The sequence below is a fragment of the Cyprinus carpio genome, chromosome A9 (assembly GCF_018340385.1).
Source record: "Cyprinus carpio isolate SPL01 chromosome A9, ASM1834038v1, whole genome shotgun sequence".
Lineage (NCBI taxonomy): Eukaryota > Metazoa > Chordata > Actinopteri > Cypriniformes > Cyprinidae > Cyprinus > Cyprinus carpio.
Window position 1 is genome coordinate 4724393 of NC_056580.1, and position 25217 is coordinate 4749609.

The following is a 25217-nucleotide window of genomic DNA, read 5'->3' on the forward strand; positions in this document are numbered from 1 at the left end:
AAGTCACATGTCTCATGAGTTTCTATTTCAAATCTGAAGAATATGCCATGAAAAATGAGATTCCTGCAACCATTTTTCTGATACTATGTCTAGTCCCCCCGCCCCCCCACCCCAAATATAAAAAATATTTGCCAACTGTATTGAAGGGTTCTACAAACTATTTTAGTCATTAAACATACCACTGCATAGTTTTTCAATTATAAAACAATAGACAGAAACTTAGACATCATATAAGTGATTTATTTGAGTACCAGAAAAATACAATAAGAATAATTTGAGTAATAAAAATAAATAAGAAAAAGACAATTGCTAAGTTACGCCTCCATTAGATGACAGCGCACATCACGAGCCGTCATGAGAGAGCGCCAGAATATTAAGTCAAGTCAAGTCACCTTTATTTATATAGCGATTTATACAAAAAAGATTGCGTCAAAGCAACTGAACAACATTAATTAGGAAAACAGTGTCAATAATGCAAAATGACAGTTAAAGGCAGTTCATCATTGATTTCAGTGATGTCTTCATGCAGCTCAGTTCAGTTTAAATCGTATCTGTGCAATAATTTGCAATCAAGTCAACGATATCGCTGTAAATGAAGTGTCCACACTAAGCAAGCCAGAGGCGACAGCGGCAAGGAACCAAAACTCCATCATGACAGAATGAAAAAAAAAAACCTTGGGAGAAACCAGGCTCAGTCGGGGGGCCAGTTCTCCTCTGACCAGAGGAAACCAGCAGTTCAATTCCAGGCTGCAGCAAAGTCAGATTGTGCAGAAAAATCATCTGTTTCCTATGGTCTTGTCCCGGTGGTCGTCTGAGACAAGGTCTTTACAGGGGATCTGTCTCTGGGGCTCTAGTTGTCCTGGTCTCCGCTGTCTTCAGGGCTGTAGAGGTCCTTTCTAGGTGCTGATCCACCATCTGGGCTGGATACGTACTGGATCTGGGTGACTGCAGTGACCCTCTGACTTGGATACAGACTGGATCTGGTGGTTATGGTGACCTCGGAATAAGAGAGAAACAGACTAATATTAGCGTAGATGCCATTCTTCTAACGATGTAGCAAGTACATCGGGTGTTATGGGAAGTGTTCCCGGTTCCGGTTTACCTAATTAATACAGCCTAAAAATCCTTTAACGGATTTGGATATTAGAGCGTATTAGTGTGCTATGTGTAAGCCAGGTTAAAGAGATGGGTCTTTAATCTAGATTTAAACTGCAAGAGTGTGTCTGCCTCCCGAACAATGTTAGGTAGGTTATTCCAGAGTTTGGAAGCTAAATAGGAAAAAGGATCTGCCGCCCGCAGTTGACTTTGATATTCTAGGTATTATCAAATTGCCAGAGTTTTGAGAACGGAGCGGACGTGGAGGACTATAATGTAACAAGAGCTTGTTCAAATACTGAGATGCTAAACCATTCAGGGCTTTATAAGTAATAAGCAAGATTTTAAAATCTATACGATGTTTGATAGGGAGCCAGTGCAGTGTTGACAGAACCGGGCTAATATGATCATACTTCCTGGTTCTAGTAAGAACTCTAGCTGCTGCATTTTGGACTAACTGGAGTTTGTTTACTAAGCGTGCAGAACAACCACCCAATAAAGCATTACAATAATCTGACATTGAGAGCATAGGCCGTAATTTAGATATATTTTTGAGATGGAAAAATGCAGTTTTACAAATGCTAGAAATGTGGCTTTCTAAGGAAAGGTTGCTATCAAATAGCACACCTAGATTAGATTAGATTAGATTCAACTTTATTGTCACTGCACATGTAAGGTACAAGGCAACGAAATGCAGTTAGCATCTAACCAGAAGTGCAATTAGCAGTAAGTACAGAATATACAAGGTCTACAATATGTACAATAACTATACAGTTAAGTATTATGGACATAATTTACAGATTTTAAATACTATAAGCATGATATACAGATAGGTGTACTATGAACATACTATACAGATGGAATATGTGAAAGTGTATGTACACTATAGGCAGAACTATGAACATATGAACATAATTACACTATTGCAATGGTCAGTAAAGTGCATAGAAAATATTCCTTGTGCAAATGGATTATTCAGTGTTTCTGGATGAACAGACAGTAGTGCAAGTAATAGCAAGTTTACTGTTTTTTGCTTGTTGTTAATAAATAAATAAATCGGTCAGATGTAGTGATGAAGTGGGGGAGGAGTCTGTGTGTATGGTGTGGGGGGTGGCAGAGGGCAGAGTTCAGCAAGGAGACAGCTGTAGGGAAAAAGCTGTTCCTGGATCTGCTGGTCCTTGTCCGGAGGCTCCTGAAGCGCCTCCCGGAGGGCAGGAGGTTAAACAGTCCATGGTCAGGGTGAGAGGAGTCCTTAAGAATGCTGTGAGCTCGACATAGACAGCGTTTCCTCTGGATGTCCTCAATAGCAAGAAGTGGTGTCCCTGTGATGCGTTGGGCAGTTTTCACCACCCTCTGCAGTGCCTTGCGGTCAGCAACTGAGCAGTTCCCATACCAGACTGTAATACAACTGGTCAGGATGCTCTTGATCGCACACCGGTAAAAGTTTACCACTATGGCTGAAGACAGTTGGTTCTTCTTCAGTGTTCTGAGGAAGAAGAGGCGTTGGTGAGCCTTCTTGACCAGGCTGGAGGTGTTTGTGGTCCAGGACAGTGATGGACCTCCGTGATTGTGGTTCCCAGGAACTTGAAGCTGGAGACACGTTCAACAACCATCCCGTTAATGTGGATGGGGTCATGCGTGCTTCCTTTCTTCTTCCTGAAGTCCACAATGAGCTCCTTCGTCTTACTGGTGTTAAGGAGCAGGTTATTGTCAGCGCACCATGTGGCCAGGTGCTGTGCCTCTTCCCTGTAGGCAGTCTCATCGTTGTCACTGATGAGGCCAATCACCGTGGTGTCGTCTGCAAACTTAATGATGGAGTTGGATCCATGCACAGGCTTGCAGTCGTGGGTGTAGAGGGAGTAGAGGAATGGACTCAGCACACAGCCCTGTGGTACGCTGGTGTTAAGTGTGATGGTGGTGGAGTGGGTGTGGCCTGACCTAACATGCTGAGGCCTGTTGGTCAGAAAGTCCATGATCCAGTTGCAGAGGGAGGTGTTAATGTCCAGGTCTCCAAGTTTTGTGGTCAGATTGGAGGGAATGACGGTGTTAAATGCTGAGCTGAAGTCAACAAACAACATCCTAACGTATGTGTTGTTATTGTCCAAGTGTGTGAGTGCAGAGTGTAGCACTCTGCATACTGCATCCTCTGTGCTCCTATTTCTGCGGTAGGCAAATTGGTGTGGGTCCAGTGTGGGTAGGAGGCAGTCTTTGAGGTGTGCTAGGACCAATCGCTCAAAGCACTTCATAATGATGGGTGTGAGTGCTACAGGGCGATAGTCATTCAGGCACATTGGGGAGGAGTGTTTCGGTACTGGCACAATGGATGTGGACTTAAAACATGTTGGCACAGTTGCTTGGGTGAGGGACAGGTTGAAAAATGTCTGTGAAGACCCCTGCAAGCTGCTCTGCACATGCTCTAAGCACACGTCCAGGAATGCCGTCCGGGCCGGCAGCCTTGCGTGCGTTGATCCGGCTCAATGCAGTGTAGACATCTGTGGAGGTGAGATTGAGAGGTTGGTGATCTGCTGAGTGTGTGATTTTGGTGGCCGTCTCCTTGCTGTCGCTGTTGAAGCGAGCATATAAGTCATTTAGCTCCTTAACCCTCTGGAGTCTAAGGGTATTTTTGGGGCCTGGAGAAGTTTTGTCATGCCCTGACATTTGTGCTTTTTTCAGTTTCTTATAAATATCTAAATGGCAAAAGTCTAATCTCACTGTAATCAGCACAAACTAGGCTATAATAATATGTGAGCAGCCATGTATGTACATGATTGTGTTTTGAGAAAAAAAAAATGTTATGCGTGGTTAGTGGAAAAACTAAAAATGTTAAATCACTTCAATAAGGCAATAAAAAACACATACAGAAAATTGGTTCCCAGATATTTTGAGAACTGGAGCTTGTAGCCTAGAATTTTTTTTTCTAAATGATGTGAAAATCATCTTGTTTACTCACTTACAGAAAACAATATATTGATTTAAATTTTCTAAGACACTTTTTGTTGGTAAAAGTCATATGCGAGTAGGCGTGTCAACTATCATGAATTCACACCTGAGAAGACAAAGGCCTGCATAATGAGCTGCATAATGAGCCATTCAGTCAGCTGTGTCACTGAGAGGGATGAGTTACAAGAAAGAATGTGAGGACAAAAATAAATCTATATAATTTTATGTTTGTAGTTTATTTAGAATATATTTAATTATCCCACAACATAATTTAATATTCACTTGTGCGTGCAGTTTAACAGTTTATTAGGAAAAAATCCAAAGCTGACTTTCAAACTGAATTTTTTGCATCATTACTCCAGTCACACAATCCTTCCAGAAATCCTTTTAACAATCTTATTTTCTACAAAAAAAAATTTATTGTTTATTATTATCATCATCATCATGTTATTTATTATTATTATTATTATTATTATTATTAATGTTGAAAGAGCTGAGAATATTTTTTTTTAGGTTTTTTAGGGGGGATAAATTGAAAGAACAGCAATGATTGTTACATTTGTTACAGTTACATTTATTGGTACATTTATATTATTTACATCAAGCTTTTGAATGGTATAGTAGTGTATATTGTTATTGAAACTTCATAATATTTCACTTGATTATACATTTAGTCAGGAATTATAGTTTGGAAAAAAAGTCTTTGGAAAAAAGTCTAACTAGTAAAATGTTTACACGTTATGTGAAAACTAGTACAAGTATATAAATCAATAAAAAAGAGACTTACTCATGTTTATGATCTCTGCTGAATAAAGTGCTTCATTCTTTTTTCTGAGGAAATCCAAATCTCAAATCCTCAACCACATCACATCTTTTGGGGGTGAATATGTCTTATTCTCTCATCGCGAAGCAAACAGTAAAATAATAAAAACTTGAAGAACAATCTCGCTGCGTTGTCTTCTGTTGTGTGGGCGTATTCAAAAGCCGCGCGCTTCAGTGAAACATTTGAATCTCAAAAGCGCGCGCTCGGCGCGGGGGGCGTGGTCGCATTATAAGATAATGAAGGGAGACGTGAAAAACGGACATCGCGTTGTTTTTCATATGGATTACTTTATCACAGAATATTTGTTTTCAGCAGCACTTGTTTAGCTTAAAAGTAGACATGTCAGGCTTTCTATAGATATCTGTCTCATATCTCTTCGTTGAGTATTCACTGAGTTACAGTTCATTTTAATGACGCATTTGTATCTGAAGATCAGCGCAGACAAAGGCTGCAGACAGCACTCCTTGTTTGTTATCTTTATTTTATAAGTGCACAAAGTTTTGTTGTTATTATGTCTGTATACAAAAAAAAAGTAGACCCTTTACAGATTCGATTGATGTATTGCACTTATCTGTACGATCAAAACTGAAAGTGTAATTTAAGTTATTTTCGGGGTTATCAGGAGAAAATACCCCAAAACGCGTATACGCGTTAATCGACTCCAGAGGGTTAAGGTAGTAGACGTCTCTGACCGTTGGAGTGGAGTTACTTCACTTGTAGTCACTGATGACCTGGATGCCCTGCCACATGCGTCGGGGGTCAGAGTTGGAAAAGTGTTCCTCTACCTTCAGCTTGTAGCAGTACTTGGCCTTTTGATGCCCCTTTTCAGGTTAGCCCTGGATTTACTGTAGGCCTGAGCATCATCTGACCTGAAGGCAGTGTTGTGGGCTTTCAGCAGAAGTCGCACCTCCTTGTTCATCCATGGCTTCTGATTAGGGTATGTTGTTATCTGTTTTTCTGATGTAACACTGTCAATGGTGGTGTTGATTTAAGTCAGTACAGAGGAGGTATAGATATCAATGTCCATGTGAGACCAACAGGCAGCCTGAGAAGCAAACATACTCCAGTCAATGTGTTGAAACCTGTCCTGAAGTAAAGAGTCTGCTCCAGTTGGCCACACTTTGATGGTCCTCATTGATGGCTTCACACAGTTGATGAGGGGTGAATACTTAGGGGTGAGAAACAAAGAAAGGTGATCAGACTGTCCGAGGTGGGGGAGGGGGGGCGTCGCGATGTAAGCTCCATCAATGTTTGTGTAAACATGATCCAAAGTTTTGTCTCCTCTGGTGTGGCAGGAAACATGCTGGTGAAATTTGGGGAGCACTGTCTTTAATTTGCAGTGATTAAAATCACCCGCGACAATAAAAGCAGCCTCCGGGTGAGCAGTCTGTTGTTTACTAATGGCTGCATGAAGTTCGTTCAAAGCAAGCTTGGCATTAGCATCCGGTGGAATATAGACTGCGGTTATTATGGTGGAAGTGAACTTCCGCGGCAGATAAAAAGGTCTACATTTAACCATGAGAAACTCTAGGTTAGCTGAGCAGTGTCTCCCAACAATGTCAGTGTTCGTACACCAAGCTTTGTTGACATAAATGCACAATCCACCACCTCTTGTCTTGCCGGAGTCATCTGCTGTCTTATCTGCCTGGAGCGTGTAGCGTCAAGCTAGCTCAATAGCATTATTGGGTACGTCGCTGTGTAGCCATGTTTCTGTGAAAACCATTACATTGAAGTCCAAAAGTCTCTTACTGTGGGTGATGCAAAGTCGTAACTCATCCATTTTGTTCACCAGTGACCGCACATTAGCGAGGAAAATGCTGGGTAAAGAGAGCCGGAGCGGTGTTAGCTTTAGCTTATAGTTCTGATAAATTTGTTAAATTTAAAGGATTTGTTGTAAAGTGAAGATAACTAAAAATATCCTGTTGGTACATTATAACATTATTAGGCCAGCCGTTATTATTTCTGAATGTAATAAAATGCAACTTATACATGACATATATTTTTTTCCTCTCACAATCTTTATTTATTTTTTAGCCTGTTTTAAAAAATAAATAAATAAATAATAAAAAAACAAAAAAAAAAACATGCAGCAAACGAAAATAGGCAATTAATCGGTTACAATTTGTTACTGTGGGTTAACAGTTATTATAATTATTCTGGGCCTAATCTAGGCTATCCAGGGTTTTTTATTTTTTTTTTTTTTTCATTGCATCTGTAAATGACTTTGTGCAGCACATTCACTTCGCACGCTCAACCTGCCTCGCACGTTGCTCAGCTGTAGACGATTTCAAAATGTTTGATATAAAGGTTGATGTCCCATTTTATACAGGAATTGTTCATTTTTAAAAAAAAAAATTGAATTATATTGTTAGTTCTAATTATATTGTTTACACAAGTTCATTTAGGCTATTTAACATGCACTGTGACATTTTATCCTTTTTAACTTATAAACTCCTTGAGATTTTAAGTTTGGTGAGGTTTTAGTAGAGATACATGGAAGGTAGGGGTAATTCTGCAATTTGGGGGTAATTTTAGACGATAAGTGACAGGATTGAGCTGCCTTAAAATTGTGAATGGCCCTATGTATCTGGGACTCAGCTTGCGGCAGGGCAGCTGGAGGCATATGTCCCTAGTAGAGAACCAGACCTTCTGCCCAGGGAGGTATGTAGGTGTTACTGCTCTGTGAACGTCTGCCTGGTTCTTGTGCCTCCTAACTGCCCCTTGCAGATGGACATGTGCCGAGTCCCAGACCCTCTCGCTCTCCTGAAACCAATAGTTGACTGCTGGGACCTCAGAGGGCTCTTCTGACCAGGGGAACAGAGGTGGCTGGAAGCCAAGCACGCATTGGAAAGGTGTTAGGCCTGTGGTGGACTGGCGGAGAGAGTTTTGAGCGTACTCGGCCCAGGGAAGATACCGGCTCCAAGTATGTTGGTGGCCATGGCAGTACGACCACAGGAAGCGTCCGATCTCCTGAATCTTCCTTTCAGTCTGACCATTCGATTGTGGATGGTAGCCAGATGTTAGGTTAACTGATACACCTAGGAGACAGAAGAAAGCCTTCCAAACTCTGGAAATAAATTGAGGTCCTCAGTCCGAGATTATGTCTTCGGGTAGCCCATAGTTCCGGAATACCTGATTAAATAGGGCTTCAGCAGTCTCCATGGCTGATGGAAGACCTTTTAGTGGAATAAGGCAACAAGTCAAGTCAAGTCAAGTCATCTTTATTTATATAGCACTTTAAACATAAAAGATTGCGTAAAAACAACTGAACAACATTAATTAGGAAAACAGTGTCAATAATGCAAAATGACAGTTAAAGGCAGTTCATCTGTGCAGGCATGTTTCAACCCAGTAATATGACAACACACCGTTCCTCACAGCCAAAAAACAGACCGAGTTCAGTTCAGCTGGAGGGGGTTAGGGGTAGTTCTGTATAGCTTGTGGGGGTCGAGATAAAGGTGTGAATTTCTTGGTCTTTCATGTGGACAGTGTCTTATGAGGGTATCAAACTTGCAGAACAGGTTTAGATAGGACGATTGCCTTGTCATTTTGGTTTTAGGGCAACTTTGAAGAAAGGTTTTGATCCACTTCAAATGTTGACTACTAGCGCAATATAGTTTATTGGTTATTATAACTTAATTTCAGAGGTAGTTGCCTTAACTCTAAATAAATAAATAAATACATAAATAAATAAATAAATAAATAAATAAAATAAATTCGAAAACTGTTGCGTTAATTTTATTTTGTTTCGTCTAAACAATATTTTTTAGACTATGAAATATAAATTCTCATAGAATGTAGCCTTTTCATAACCAATATATTGAACCATCTCTTTATGTTTTTCTAAATCCCAAACAGAGTCCAGACATCAGTATGATCCGTCTATGATGTTTTATAGGCTTTTTTAGATTTGGGAATACACATGCGTTACAGACATGAAAAAAAAAATTGGAGACATTATTATTATTATTATTATTATTATTATTATTATTGTAGTCTGTTTACAATGCACAAACCAGAAGCAACAATATCTGCAGAGAAGGGCTGGCATTTCCCAAAACATAAAATATCAATTTCAATTTTCGTTTTTTGTGTTTCAGAGGAAGAATCAGTGTTAAAGCTTCTCTCCATACCGACCGTTCTGAAAGAAGAATTTATGCAAACGCGTATAAAATGCTTTAAAAACTTTAACAGAGACGTCTAGAGGGTATTTAATAGGTCTGCCTCCCACGTAAGATTTTTCTAGTTACTAGTCATTCATTTGTCATTATTCAACTAATCAGAGGTTTATATGAAATTTACATCTATAATCCATAATGAGCCTTAATATATTCTGCGCTCAAGCACATGCATTAAGTTTGCCACAAAGCACAGGCAGACGTAGCCCAATAATTGAAAAAAATGAGACATTTTAATTATTTATTAATAAACAAATGTTTTCTTGTCGGCTGCAAGATGAAATTCACAGTGCTGACTCTCTCCACATGGACGCGCCTTTAAACAGAAATATAACCTTCACAGATTACATAATGCTTTCGTTTTGAATTGATTCGTTTTAAAGACATTTCAAGCTTTCTGTAGATATATTTCTCATGTATGTGAGACACCCAGATTTTTAGTTATTTCATTATTAGGGAAAAAAATCACGTGATCGAGAGGGCTCCTCCCTGTCATGCATGCGCATTAATAATTTTTGCACAAACACTTGAATATGAATAATAATTCACATTTTGCATATGCATTACAAAGTAAATAATTTTTTACATGCAATTATCCAAAATTAAACCAAACAAGATTTGTAATGAAGATAAAATATGTAGACAAATAAGAATAAATGATGCACGGTGCACTCAGCATCATGCAGAGCAAATCTTGCACTGATATTTTACGGAATATTATACATTTTATATTATGCATTTAAATGCGGCTGCAATTTATTTATTTATTTATTTATTTATTTTTTACTTTACTTAAATTGTATGAAAGCAAGCAAAGAAGACTCCATTTAAAATCACTGAAGTTGTCAATTAATGAAGCTCTTTTTTTTTACACCGTGTGCACTTTGTTGGTAAGTGAGGACGTTGTATTAATCCATCCATTCTTTAGAGTTGCAATGATTTAGTTAAATCGTGCAGGTTAAATTTATTCGTTTCTTGTTTTAATTAGGCCTAAATAATGGGAGTGAAATTATACAGTGCCTTACGTTTTACTAAAATAAAGAAAATAATTTATAAAACACCCAAGCCTAGCTCACAATAGGCTACCACTTTTAATGCTCCGATGCAAAGTAAACCACATTTTCTTTCTAAAAATATAACACATAATTCATATTATATAAATAATACTGCACACTATTTAAATGAGTCTAAAATATGGTGTAGAGAAAATATAAGCACAGGCTCATAGGCTTGACATTTATCCTGCTTGAATTCGTTCTAAGAAACGCACATATCTTCATAAGGACTAAACTTTCATCTGTGAATATTAAATATTTTTTCTTTCATTTTCCCCGACTGCAGTCAAATATAACACTTCGGTGAGGCAAAGCTGACGTCTATTTTCGAAAATGTGCTTTGATGCGCTTGTTTGAAAACTTGTGATTAAAGCGCCATTCAGCGGTCAAAAGCTGCAAATGCACTTTGCAGACGCCGCGGCGGCGGTACGAGCGGCGGTAGAAGTAATGTTTTGGATGTCCACCTACTGTATATACATACATGTAAAATATTATAATGGCAGTGCATCAAAATTCAGTGTCATCAGTTTGCCAAAAAGAACACAAAACGTTCTACGCACCATTACATGTGGTAGGGAGCAGTTGTACATTGCTTTCGTAGGAACTAACGTTTTGAAAATATGAACATTTTCATGGATTCTAAAGCTCACATCAGAACAGCTTTATGAAAAATGTATACAAATATGTTCTGCTCTTGTTTCATGAATGAGGCCCATAGAGTGTAAGTAATAGCTCGGCAAATGGCGTATTCGAACCCAGGTTGATCGCATCAAAAGCTAGTTTTTAAAGTCTTACGCTCTACTTTCTATGCCACAGAAGAAATTGAATTGAATGTGTCCCAACCAGACATTGGTGGACAGAGCCAGTGTAAATAGCATTTGCCAACAAGCACGCTATTTGCAGTTGGTGTAAAGACACAATTTTTTTTCTTCCCCTTGTTTGGGGCCCATGCCCATAAAGGCCATTGGATAATCTGGCCCTGGTCATCATCCATATTTTATTATAAGGACTACAAAACAATTTATCCCCACTCTGGTGTAATGCATTATGAAATTGCTTTGCTGGGCAGTTATGTTAGACTACGGTGAGAAAGTTTTGCTTTCGCTGTTTCACACACAACTCACTGATATCACGTGCACGTTATCTGTATCTTGTACAAAAATAATGCATTACAACTTCAGTAAAATTAGGTATCATTTAGTTAATAATATAATTTTGTTTTTTGTGAAACCTTATTTTATTAATTTACAGTGAAATTGCATCCAGGATCACAAAAAAATGCAACGTGTTGCTGATTTTTTACGTTGGATTTAGCGATTGCAGAATCACAAAACACTGTGGAGAAAAGGAAACTGAAATAGCATAGTTGTGTTTATAATGTTTGTAAACATTTTGCTTTATTTACCAGTATTTTAGCCTATTATTTCTGAATGTAATAATAAAATGTGATGTACAGCTTACATGACTTATGTTTTTTCCTCTCAAAATGGAATTTTACATGAGTAGCGTTTTTTTTAACCATGCAGCAAACAGTTTTAAATATCTTTAAAAAAATATTAATGTCTTCAAAGCATTGATAGTTTTTCCTTTCGTTTAATACATTTGGCCAAAATCTTGTGAGAAAAGATGATGATGTATTGGCTATGACTAGACGCAAGATACCAAACCAAGCCTCTCTTTGTTTTGTTTTGTTTTTTTTGTTTGGTTTTTTATTATTATTTTTGAGTAAAGAAAACACTGTACTTATTATTATTATTAGGGACCAAGCACCGAAGGTGCGTAGGCACCTATTGTATCAGTTGATGTTATTATTAGGGGCCAAGCACCGAAGGTGCGTAGGCACCTATTGAAATCGTTGGCGTTATTAGGGGCCAAGCACCGAAGGTGCTTAGGCACCTATTGTATCCGTTAGCGTGATTTTTTTCTTCCGCCGCAAGTCTATGGCAGCCCATAGAACCGCTTGCGGGAAAGTTGTGAAATTTGGCACACTGATAGAGGACAGTGTCAACACTAACCATAGCAAATTTGAAGTCTCTAACTCAAACTCTCTAGCGCCACCACTTGTCCAAACTTTCAAAAACATTATGCTAATAACTTTTGAACCGTAAGCCACAGAAGAAAAATTCTTTTTTTCTCTGAATCCTTGGCTCATGGCAAGTCGAACGGACCCCAAAACTCAAAAACCCAAAACTCTAAACTCAGGGTTTAGTTTTTTCGCTATTTTCAATTGTTCGAAAAACTTACTTTTTCGAACTCCTCCTCAACAGTTGGTTCCATTTTCACCAAAATCGAACTAGGTGATCTTCCGACTGTGCTGACAAAAAGTTATGGATTTTGTGTCGATAGACAAAACCATTTTCGCATACCACAGTAACAAATTTGAGGTATGATGCCAAAATGGAACTTGTACCTGTACCTCTGCAGTGCTTTGGCTAAACTTTGTGTGTGTCATTGTCAACTCACACAGAACACACCACATCGATTTGATAACAGCGCCACCTATTGGTCATACTTGATAAGCCAATAAATCACGCTACTAGAGGTTGTATTTATGATTTTTCCACCATTACAATTACAATTATCCTAAAATTGCTTTTATTGCGCACTGTTGCATTTGGTCTGATGCTCCATGCCATGCTTAGCTCCTCAACTTGCCGCTGGAGTGCTTGGCCCCCTTAATTGCTGCTTGCAGCTATATTTATTATTATTAGGGGCCAAGCACCGAAGGTGCTTAGGCACCTATTGTATCCGTTAGGATTCTTATTATTATTATTGTCCAAACACAAAAGACTCGTACTCAACCATACAAATCGTTGGCGTTATTAGGGGCCAAGCACCGAAGGTGCTTAGGCACCTATTGTATCCGTCGGCGTTATTATTATTAGGGGCCAAGCACCGAAGGTGCGTAGGCACCTATTGTATCCGTTGGCGTTATTAGGGGCCAAGCACCGAAGGTGCTTAGGCACCTATTGTATACTCTTCCGTTATTAGGGGCCAAGCACCGAAGGTGCGTAGGCACCTATTGAAACCGTTGGCGTTCTTCTTCTTCTTCTTCTTCTTCTTCTTCTTCCGCCGCAAGTCTATGGCAGCCCACAGAACTGATTGCGGGAAAGTTGTATAATTTGGCACACTGATAGAGGACAATCCCAGCATTAACTATAGCAAATTTGAAGTCTCTAACTCTAACTCTCTAGCGCCACCACTTGTCCAAAGTTTCAATATTTTTATGCTAATAACTTTTGAACCGTAAGCCACAAAATGAAAATTCTTCTTTCCTCTGAATCCTTGGCACAGTCCAAGTCGAATGAACCCCGAAATTCAAAAATTGCACGGTTTAGTTTTTTCGCTATTTTCAATTGTTCGTAAAACCTACTTTTTCGAACTCGTCCTAGACGGTTAGTCCGATTTTCACGAAAATTGGCTCAGATCATCTTCACATGATGCCAGCAAAAAGTTATGGAATTCAAGTTGATTTGTCCAACCGTTCTCGAATACCACGCGAACAAATTCTACGAAAAGCACGCAAAAATGCTTGTGAGGCTATAACTCCGCAACGGTTTGGCGTATTGAGACCAAACTTGGTGTGTGTTATAAAAAGCATGACCTGAGACTACCTGCAGTGTTTCGACGCAGCGCCACCTAGTGGTCAGGAGATATGAAAAATGCATATTTTTGCTTATAACTTCTGAATGGTTTTGCCAAAAATCACAAAACTGGTCACTTTGTATTCGGTGCGTCATGCCGAGTCGAATGATATCCAATTTTGCCGTGACGGCCATTTTAGGTGTCGGCCATTTTGAATTATGTTTAAAAATGCTGTATTTTTTGAATGCATTATCGTATCATTACGAAAATAATTACAAAAATGTTTGGCTCCATGCCCTGAAGGTACTCAAAAAGTTTGGGGGCAGCGCCACCTTGTGGTCAAAAGTTATAATGAAATATCATAAAAATGCTAATAACTTTTGAATAAATTAGACTATTGAAATGAAAATGGTCTCCATATATTCTTTGGGTCATGCCGAGAACATCGATACCAATTATGCCAAAATTGGCCATACTTCCTGTCCGCCATTTTGATTAAAGTTGAAAACCTACTTTTTCTAACTCCTCCTAGACCGTTAGTCGCGATTTGCACCAAATTTGGTTCGGATCATCTTCAGACCAAGCTGACAAAAAGTTATGGATTTTGTGTTGATATACGAAACGGTTTTCGTTTAGCGCATCAACGAATTTGTTTGTAAGATGCCAAAATACATCTGAGGCTGTATCTCGGCAAAGCTTTGACATATTTGTACCAAACTTTGTATGTGCCATTGTCACCTCAGACTGACCATGCAACATCAATTTGGTAACAGCGCCACCTATTCGTCAAGAGTAATAAATCATTCATTAACCATTAATAATTACTTTTTTTATAAAAATGCTAATAACTTTTTACTGCATTAGCCTATTGCAATGAAACTGGTCTCAAAATATTCCTTGGCTTATGCCGACAACATAGATACCAAATATGCCACAGTACGCTGAACTTCCTGTCCGCCATTTTGATTTATGTTGAAAACCTACTTTTTCGAACTCCTCATCAACCGTTAATCCGATTTTCACCAAAATTGAATCAGATGATCTTCAGACTGTGCTGACAAAATGTTATGGATTTTGTATTGATAGACAAAACCGTTTTCGCATACCACAGCGACGAATTTCAGGCATGATGCCAAAATGACATTTCAGCCTGTATCTCTGTGATGCTTTGGCATACTGACACCAAACTTTGTGTGTGCCATTATCACCTCACACAGAACACACCAAAATGATTTGATTACAGCGCCACCTGTTGGTCAAAAGTGATAAGCCATTTAATCATAATACTAGTGCTTGTATTTATGATTTTTCCGCCATTTCAATTAGAATCATCCTAAAATGGCTTCAGTTACTCCTTTCTGCATTTGGTCTGATGGTCCATGCCATGCTTAGCTCCTCAATTTGCCTCTGGAGTGCTTGGCCCCGTAATTGCTGCTTGCAGCTATATTTCTTCTTCTTCTTCTTCTTCTTCTTCTTCTTCTTCTTCTTCTTCTTCCGCCGCAAGTCTATGGCAGCCCATAGAACCGATTGCGGGAAAGTTGTATAATTTGGCACACTGATAGAGGACAGTCCCAGCATTTACTATAGCAAATTTGAAGTCTCTAAATCCAACTCTCTAGCGCCACCACTTGTCCAAAGTTTCAATATTTGTCTGCTAATAACTTTTGAACCGTAAGCCACAAAATGAAAATTCTTTTTTCCTCTGAATCCTTGGCTCAGGCCAAGTCGAATGAACCCCGAAATACAAAAATCGCAAGGTTTAGTTTTTTCGCTATTTTCAATTGTTCGAAAAACCTACTTTTACAAACTCGTCCTAGACGGTTAGTCCGATTTTCACGAAAATTGGCTCAGATGATCTTCAGACGATGCCGACAAAAAGTTATGGAATTCAAGTTGATTCGTCTAATTGTTCTCGAATACCACGCGAACAAATTCTAAGAAAAGCACGCAAAAATGCTTGTGAGGTTATAACTCCGCAACGGTTTGGCATATTGAGACCAAACTTGGTGGGTGTTTTAACAAGCATGACCTGAGACTACTTGCAGTGTTTCGACGCAGCGCCACCTAGTGGTCAGGAGATATGAAAAATGCATATTTTTACTTATAACTTCTGAATGGTTTGGCCAAAAATCATAAAACTGATCTCGTTAGATTGGGTGGGTCATGCCGAGTCGAATGATATGCAATTTTCACGTGTCGGCCATTTTGGGCGTCAGCCATTTTGAATTATGTTTTTAAATGCTGTATTTTTTGAAAGCATTATCGTATCATTACGAAAATAATTACAAAAATGTTTGGCTCCATGCCCTGAAGCTACTCAAAAAGTTTGGTGGCAGCGCCACCTTGTGGTCAAAAGTTATAATGAAATATGTAATAAATGCTAATAACTTTTGAAAAACTTAGACTATTGAAATGAAAATGGTCTCCATATATTCTTTGCGTCATTCCGAGAACATCGATACCAATTATGCCTAAATTTGCCATACTTCCTGTCCGCCATTTTGATTAAAGTTGAAAACCTACTTTTTCGAACTCCTCCTAGACCGTTAGTCCGATTTTCACCAAATTTGGTTCAGATCATCTTCAGACCAACCTGATAAAAAGTTATGGAATTCGTGTTGATATACGAAACGGTTTTCGTTTAGCGCATCAACGAATTTGTTCGTATGATGCCAAAATACATCTGAGGCTGTATCTCGGCAAAGCTTTGACATATTTGCACCAAACTTTGTATGTGCCATTGTCACCTCACTCTGACCATGCCACATCAATTTGGTAACAGCGCCACCTATTGGTCAAGAGTAATAAACCATTCATTAACCATTAATAATTACATTTATAAAAATGCTTATAACTTTTTATTGCATTAGCCTATTGCAATGAAACTGGTCTCAAAATATTCCTTGGCTTATGCCGACAACATAGATACCAAATATACCACAGTACGCTGAACTTCCTGTCCGCCATTTTGATTTATGTTGAAAACATACTTTTTCGAACTCCTCATCAACCATTTGTCCGATTTTCAACAAAATTGAATCACAGTATCTTCAGACTGTGCTGACAAAATGTTATGGATTTTGTATCGTTAGACAAAATCGTTTTCGCATACCACAGCGACGAATTTCAGGCATGATGCCAAAATGACACTTCAGCCTGTATCTCTGCAATGCTTTGGCATACTGACACCAAACTTTGTGTGTGCCATTCTCACCTCACACAGAAAACACCAAAATGATTTGATTACAGCGCCACCTGTTGGTCAAAAGTGATAAGCCATTTAATCATAATACCAGTGCTTGTATTTATGATTTTTCAGCCATTTCAATTACAATCATCCTAAAATTGCTGTAATTGCTCATTGTTGCATTTGGTGTGATGCTCCATGCCAAGCTTAGCTCATCAATTTGCCGCTGGAGTGCTTGGCCCCGTAATTGCTGCTTGCAGCTATATTTAGGGGCCAAGCACCGAAGGTGCATAGGCACCTATTGAAATCGTTGGCGTTATTCTTCTTCTTCTTCTTCTTCTTCTTCTTCTTCTTCTTCTTCTGCCGCAAGTCTATGGCAGCCCATAGAACCGATTGCGGGAAAGTTGTATAATTTGGCACACTGATAGAGGACAGTCCCAGCATTAACTAGAGCAAATTTGAAGTCTCTAACTCCAACTCTCTAGTGCCACCACTTGTCCAAAATTTCAATATTTTTATGCTTATATCTTTTGAACCGTAAGCCACAAAATGAAAATTCTTTTTTCCTCTGAATCCTTGGCTCATGCCAAGTCGAATGAACCCCGAAATTCAAAAATCGCAAGGTTTAGTTTTTTCGCTATTTTCAATTGTTTGAAAAAACTACTTTTTCGAACTCGTCCTAGACGGTTTGTCTGATTTTCACCAAAATTAGCTCAGATCATCTTCAGACCATGCTGGCAAAAAGTTATGGAATTCAAGTTGATTCGTTCTACCGTTCTCAAATGACACATGAACAAATTTGACGAAAAGCACACAAAAATGCATTTGAGGCTAAATCTCCGCAACGGTTTGGTGTATCGAGACCAAACCTGGTGTTTGTTATAACAAGCATGACCTGAGACTAGCTGCAGTGTCTCGGCGCAGTGCCACCTAGTGGTCAGGAGATACGAAAAATGCACATTTTTGCTTATAACTTCTGAATGGTTTTGCCAAAAATCACACAACTGGTCTCTTTAGATTCAGTGGGTCATGTTGAGTCAAATGATATCCAATTTTCCTGTGTCAGCCATTTTAGGCGTCGGCCATTTTGAATTATGTTTTAAAATGCTGTATTTTTTGAACACATTATCGTATCATTACGAAAATAATTACAAAAATGTTTGGCTCCATGCCCTGATGGTACTTAAAAAGTTTGGTGGCAGCGCCACCATGTGGTCAGAAGTTGTAATGAAATATCTAAAAAAATGCTAATAACTTTTGAATAAATTAGACTATTGAAATGAAAGTGGTCTCGCTATATTCTTTGGGTCATGCCGAGAACATCGATACCAATTATGACAAAATTGGCCATACTTCCTGTCTGCCATTTTGATTCATGTTGAAAATCTACTTTTTCGAACTCCTCCTAGACCGTTAGTCCGATTTTCACCAAATTTGACTCGGATCATCTTCCGATTGTGCTGACAAAAAGTTATGGAATTCGTGTTGATATACGAAATGGTTTTCGTTTAGTGCATCAACGAATTTGTTCGTAAGATGCCAAAATATCTCTGAGGCTGTATCTCTGCAAAGCTTTTACATATTTGCGCCAAACTTTGTATGTGCCATTGTCACCTCACACTGACCACGCCACATCAATTTGGTAACAGCGCCACCTATTGTTCAAGAGTAATAAACCATTCATTAACCATTAATAATTACACTTTTAAAAATGTGAATTACTTTTTATTGCATTAACCTATTGCAATGAAACTGGTCTCAAAATATTTCTTGGGTCATGCCGACAACATACATATCAATTATGTCATAATAAGCCGAACTTTCTGTTGGCCATTTTGATTTATGTTGAAAACCTACTTTTTTGCTCTCCTCATCAACCTTTGGTCCGATTTTCACCAAAATCGAGTACAATCATCTTCAGACTGTGCTGACAAAAAGTTATGGATTTCGTGTCGATAGACGCAACCATTTTCGTACAGCGCCGCTATAAACTTTAAGCACTGTGTCAAAATGATTCTAAGGCTAAATCTCTTCAAAGCTTTGACATACTGACACCAAATTTTGTTTGTGCAATAGTCACCTCACACTGACCATTCCACACTAATTTGGTAACAGCGCCACCTACTGGTCAAACGTGATAAGCCAATAAATCCTATTACTAGTTGTTGTCTTTATTGTTTTCAAGCCATTTTGCCTAAAATAATCTTAAAACGGTTTTAATTACTCATTCCAGCCGTTCGTCTGAAGCTTGCTCCTGTAGTGCTTGGCCCCATAATTGCTGCTTGCAGCTATATTTATTATTCTGCTTCTTCTTCTTCTTCTTCTTCTTCTTCCGCCGCAAGTCTATGGCAGCCCATAGAACCGATTGCGGGAAAGTTGTACAATTTGGCACACTGATAGAGGACAGTCCCAGCATTAACTATAGCAAATTTGAAGTCTCTATCTCCTACTCTCTAGCGCCACCACTTGTCCAAAATTTCAATATTTTTGTGCTAATAACTTTTGAACCGTAAGCCACAAAATGAAAATTTTCATTTCCTCTGAAAGCTTGGCTCAGGCCAAGTCGAATGAACCCCACAATTCAAAAATCGCAAGGTTTAGTTTTTTTGCTATTTTCAATTGTTTGAAAAAGCTACTTTTTCGAACTCGTCCTAGACGGTTAGTCCGATTTTCATGAAAAATTTGCTCGGATCATCTTCAGACGATGTTGGCAAAAAGTTATGGAATTCAAGTTGATTCGTCCAACCGTTCTCGAATACCACGCGAACAAATTCTACGAAAAGCACGCAAAAATGCATGTGAGGCTATAACTCCGCAACGGTTTGGCGTATTGAAACCAAGCTTGGTGTTTTTTATAACCACCATGACCTGAAACTACTTGCAGTGTTTCGACGCAGCGCCACCTAGTGGTCAGGAGATATGAAAAATGCATATTTTTGCTTATAACTTCTGAATGGTTTGGCCAAAAATCACAAAACTGGTCTCTTTAGACTCAGTGGGTCATATCAAGTTGAATGATATCAAATTTTCCCGTGTCAGCCATTTTAGGCGTCGGCCATTTTGAATTATGTTTTAAAATGCTGTATTTTTTGAACGCATTATCGTATCGTTACAAAAATAATTACAAATATAGCTGCAAGCAGCAATTACGGGGCCAAGCACTACAGGAGCAAGCTTCAGCCAAACGGCGGGAATGAGTAATTAAAATCGTTTTAAGATTATTTTAGACAAAATGGCTTGAAAACAATAAAGACAACAACTAGTAATAGGATTTATTGGCTTATCACGTTTGACCAATAGGTGGCACTGTTACCAAATTAGTGTGGAATGGTCAGTGTGAGGTGACTATTGCACAAACAAAATTTGGTGTCAGTATGTCAAAGCTTTGAAGAGATATAGCTTTGGAGTCATTTTGACACAGTGCTTAAAGTTTATAGCGGCGCTGTACGAAAACGGTTGTGCCTATCGACATGAAATCCATAACATTTTGTCAGCACAGTCTGAAGATGATTGTATTCGATTTTGGTGAAAATCGGACCAAAGGTTGATGAGGAGAGCAAAAAAGTAGGTTTTCAACATAAATCAAAATGGCCGACAGAAAGTTCGGCTTATTATGACATAATTCATATGTATGTTGTCGGCATGACCCAAGAAATATTTTGAGATCAGTATCATTACCATAGGTCAATGCAATCAAAAGTTATGAAATTTTCAAAAATGCTAATAATTAAGAATTAATGAATGTTTATTACTCCAGACCAATAGGTGGCGCTGTTACCAAATTGATGTGGCATGATCAATTTGTGGTGACAATGGCACATGCAAAGTTTGGTGTAAATATGTCAAATCTGTGCAGAGATACAGCCTCAGATACATTTTGGCATCCTTACAACAAATTCGTTGGTGCGCTAAACAAAAACCGTTTCGTATATCGACACGAAATCCATAACTTTTTGCCAGCACCGTCTGAAGATGATCTGAGTCACATTTGGTGAAAATCGGACTAACGTTCTAGGAGGAGTTTGAAAAATTAGGTTTTCAACATAAATCAAAATGGAGGCCAATTTTGTCGTAATTGGTATCGATGTTCTCGGCATGATCCAAAGAATTTAAGGAGACCAGTTTCATTCCAATAGTCCAATGTATTCAAACGTTATTAGCATTTATTGTAAATTTCTTTATAACTTTTGACCACAAGGTGGCACTGTGCCCAAAGTTTTTGAGTACCATCAGGGCACGGTGTCGAACATTTTTGTAATTAGTTTCGTAACGATACGATAATGCGTTTGTGAAATACAGCAACTTAGATAATAATTCAAAATGGCCGTCGCCCAAAATGGCTGACATGGGAAAACTGGGTATCATTCGATTCAACATGATGCACCGAATCTGAAGAGACCAGTTTTGTGATTTTTTACCAAACCATTCAGAAGTTCTGTGCAAAAATATGCATTTTTCGTATCTCCAGACCACTAGGGGGCACTGCGCCGAAACACTGAAGGTAGCCTCAGGCTATGCTTGTTACAACAGACACCAAGTTTGGTCTCAATACGTTAAACCGTTGCGGAGATATAGCCTCATAACTATTTTTGCGTGCTTTTTCTTGAATTCGTTTGCGTGTTATTCCAGAACATTTTGAATAATGAACTTGAATTCCATAACTTTTTGCCAGCATGGTCTGAAGATGATCTGAGCTAATTTTGGTGAGAAACGGACTAACCGTCTAGGAAGAGATAGAAAAAGTACTTTTTTCGAATATCTAAAAATAGAAAAAAAACTAAACCTTGCGATTTTTGAATTTTGGGGTTCAATCAAATTTCCATAAGCCAAGGATTCAGAGAAAAATATAATGTTCCTTCTGTACCTTATGGTTCAAACGTTATTAGCATAAATTTTTTTAAAGTTTGGACAACTGGTGGCGCTAGAGAGTTTGAGTAAGAGACTGCAAATCTGCTATGGTTAATGTTGACACTGTCCTCTATTAGTGTTCCAAATTTCACAACTTTCCCGCAACCGGTTCTATGGGCTGCCATAGACTTGCGGCGGAAGAGGAAGAATAATAATAATAATAAGAAGAAATCTAACGATTTCAATAGGTGCCTCTGCACCTTCGGTGCTTGGCCCCTAAAAATGTTTGGCTCCATGCCCTGAAGCTACTCAAAAAGTTTGGGGGCAGCGCCACCTTGTGGTCAAAAGTTATAATGAAATATCTAAAAAATGCTAATAACTTTTAAATAAATTAGACTATTGAAATGAAAATGGTCTCCATATATTCTTTGTTTCATGCCGAGAACATCGATACCAATTATGCCAAAATAGGCCATACTTCCTGTCCGCCATTTTGATTAAAGTTGAAAACCTACTTTTTCGAACTCCTCCTAGACGTTAGTCCGATTTTCACCAAATTTGGTTCGGATCATCTTCAGACCAAGCTGATAAAAAGTTATGGAATTCGTGTTGATATACGAAACGGTTTTTGTTTAGCGCATCAACGAATTTGTTCGTAAGATGCCAAAATACATCTGAGGCTGTATCTCGGCAAAGCTTTGACATATTTGCACCAAACTTTGTATGTGCCATTGTCACCTCACACTGACCACGCCACATCAATTTGGTAACAGCGCCACCTATTGGTCAAGAGTAACAAACTATTCATTAACCATTAATAATTACATTTATAAAAATGCTTTATTGCATTAGCCTATTGCAATGAAACTGGTCTCAAAGTATTCCTTGGCTTATGCCGACAACATAGATACCAAATATGCCAGAGTACGCTGAACTTCCTGTCCGCCATTTTGATTCATGTTGAAAACCTAATTTTTCAAACTCCTCATCAACCGTTGGTCCAATTTTCACCAAAATTGAATCAGATGATCTTCAGACTGTTCTGACAAAATGTTATGGAATTTGTATCGATAGACAAAACCGTTTTTGCATACCACAGCGACGAATTTCAGGCATGCTGCCAAAATGACACTTCAGCCTGTATCTCTGCAATGCTTTGGCATACTGACACCAAACTTTGTGTGTGCCATTGGCACATCACACAGAACACACCAAAATGATTTGATTACAGCGCCATCTGTTGGTCAAAAGTGAAAAGCCATTTAATCATAATACTAGTGCTTGTATTTATGATTTTTCCCCCATTTCAATTACAATCATCCTAAAATTGCTGTACTTGCTCATTATTGCATTTGTTGTGATGCTCCATGCCATGCTTAGCTCCTCAATAAAATAATGTTATTAACCTTTTTTTTCTACTCAAACCGGTTTCAGAACAGTAATAATACAAAAGGATTAACAGAAACGTTAAAATACTGATTTTGCTCTGAGTGAACCAACTGAATTATTATTATTTTTTTGTTTTTTGTTTTTAAGCCCTGATCATTATGCATTAACATTGAAGTATCGTCTTGCTACTGAAGTACCGGTACATTTGACACCCTATTTTACACTGTTTTAGGCCTGACGGGTTTTTCACAGAGTTTTGATTCAGGCTCCACAAGTCTAGGACCAAATCGCTGTTCAACAGCTTTCATTTATATTATTGAGCACATTTGTAAATAGTGAAGATATTCTGGACTTTGCAAATATAGTCAAAGATATAAACATACACAGAAATCTTCACTGTTGTGTTGTTCTTGATGTTTCTCTCTTCTTGTGTTCAGATGCCTGTAATCTCACACTGGATCCAAACACAGCAAACTCTCGACTCATACTGTCAGATGAGAACAAGAAGATCACAGGTTTGTTTGAGCATCAGCCGTATCCTGATCATCCAGAGAGATTTGATGAGGATCCTCAGGTTCTGTGTGTCGAGAGTCTGACTGGACGCTGTTACTGGGAGGCTGAATGGAGCGGAGATTATGCTGAAATATCAGTGTCATATAAAGGAATCAGCAGGAAAGGAGGGACTGATGACTGTGTGTTTGGATCTAATGACAAAACCTGGAGTCTGATGAAGTCTAAAATAGGATCCATTGTCCATCACAATAATAACTACACTGGTATACTTGCTGCCCCATCATCCTATAACAGAGCAGGAGTGTATGTGGACGTGTCGGCTGGCACTCTGTCCTTCTTCAGCGTCTCTGACACACACACACTCACACACTTACACACATTCAACACCACATTCACTGAACCCCTTTGTGCTGGATTTAGGTTTGATGATTATTCCTCAGTGTCTCTGTGTGATATTAAATGATAGAGAGACTCTTTCTGATGTTCACACGCACACAACCTCATCAAATCTCATGTCATTATATTTGTATTTTTAATCAGTTTTTCACAGTGGTGTAATGTAACAAAGAAGTAATAATACTTCGTTGCAGTACATAAGTATTATTAATCAAATCTAGTATGTATTTTTGCAGCTATTCTATTAGTAAATGCATGTGAAGGATAGGGTTGGGAATCGTTAGAAATTTTCCGGTTCCGGTTCCGCCTAACGGTTCCGGTTCTGATTCCGTTTCCATTAAAATCATTAAACAACTATTAAAAAAATAGCAGTAAGGAAAAATGCACAATACTCAAATACTCAATGCTCAATACTGTTTATTACTTACTGTTAACTTAATTTAAAGGTTGTCAATGTCAAAATTCAACATATATATCACAGTATACAAATTTTCTGGTTCCGATTCCATTTAAATAAACTATTATTATGTTTTTTTACTATTTTACCTTCATTGAATGTAGTGTTGCTGGAAGGTAGTTAGTAATGTTGAGTAATGCAAGTCCATCAATCAGCATGTGCTTCAAAGTTGATGTTTTTTACACTATCAATAACATTTTGCTTTTCAAGCAGGAATAAGGTTGGCCAAATAGTCCCTTGAGGGCTAAGACACTTGTTCATTTGCCTAAATTAATGAAATATAAACTGTTATACTTATAACCATGTATACACTCCAACTCCATAAAGCCCCTATTTTACAAATAATAATGCAGTCAGGAGATGCTGTGATGCAATGAGTGGTTTCCACATTTTTAAACATTTAAAATGCATGAAAATAAATATTTTATATCACTTTGTTTAGCACTCTTGAAATGACCTGTACACTAAATATTCTAACCCTCATACTTACATAACAATAGCAGTCTATTTATTTAGTGGTCCAAGTTGAAGTCAGTATGTATATTAATGACAATATGGGACAAATATAATGTAATTTTGTGGCGGCCGTTGCTGCACGCTGCCGGTACATGTGCAGTCAGACAAAACGATGTGCACAGTTATCAAAGGCGCGAGTGCAGTACAGTCGTAGGAAACATGTATTCGGCAGTTAAAGACATGACGCGGCACGAGTGTCTGTGGAGTGTGCGTCATTAGAAAAAATGTGGTCAGT

The 25217-nt window shown here is 38.4% G+C and overlaps 1 protein-coding gene across 1 annotated transcript in view; it reads left to right on the forward strand.

Moving 5' to 3' along the window:
- The window catches only part of LOC122134548 (NACHT, LRR and PYD domains-containing protein 3-like), a 63718-nt gene extending 39284 nt beyond the window's left edge, over positions 1 to 24434 (forward strand). The window contains exon 6 of the mRNA XM_042763247.1: positions 23538 to 24434. Within this exon, the coding sequence (XP_042619181.1) occupies positions 23538 to 24076 (539 nt within the window). The 3' untranslated portion in view covers positions 24077 to 24434. The remainder of the gene's footprint in view (positions 1 to 23537) is intronic.
- The last annotated feature ends 783 nt before the right edge of the window (positions 24435 to 25217 follow it).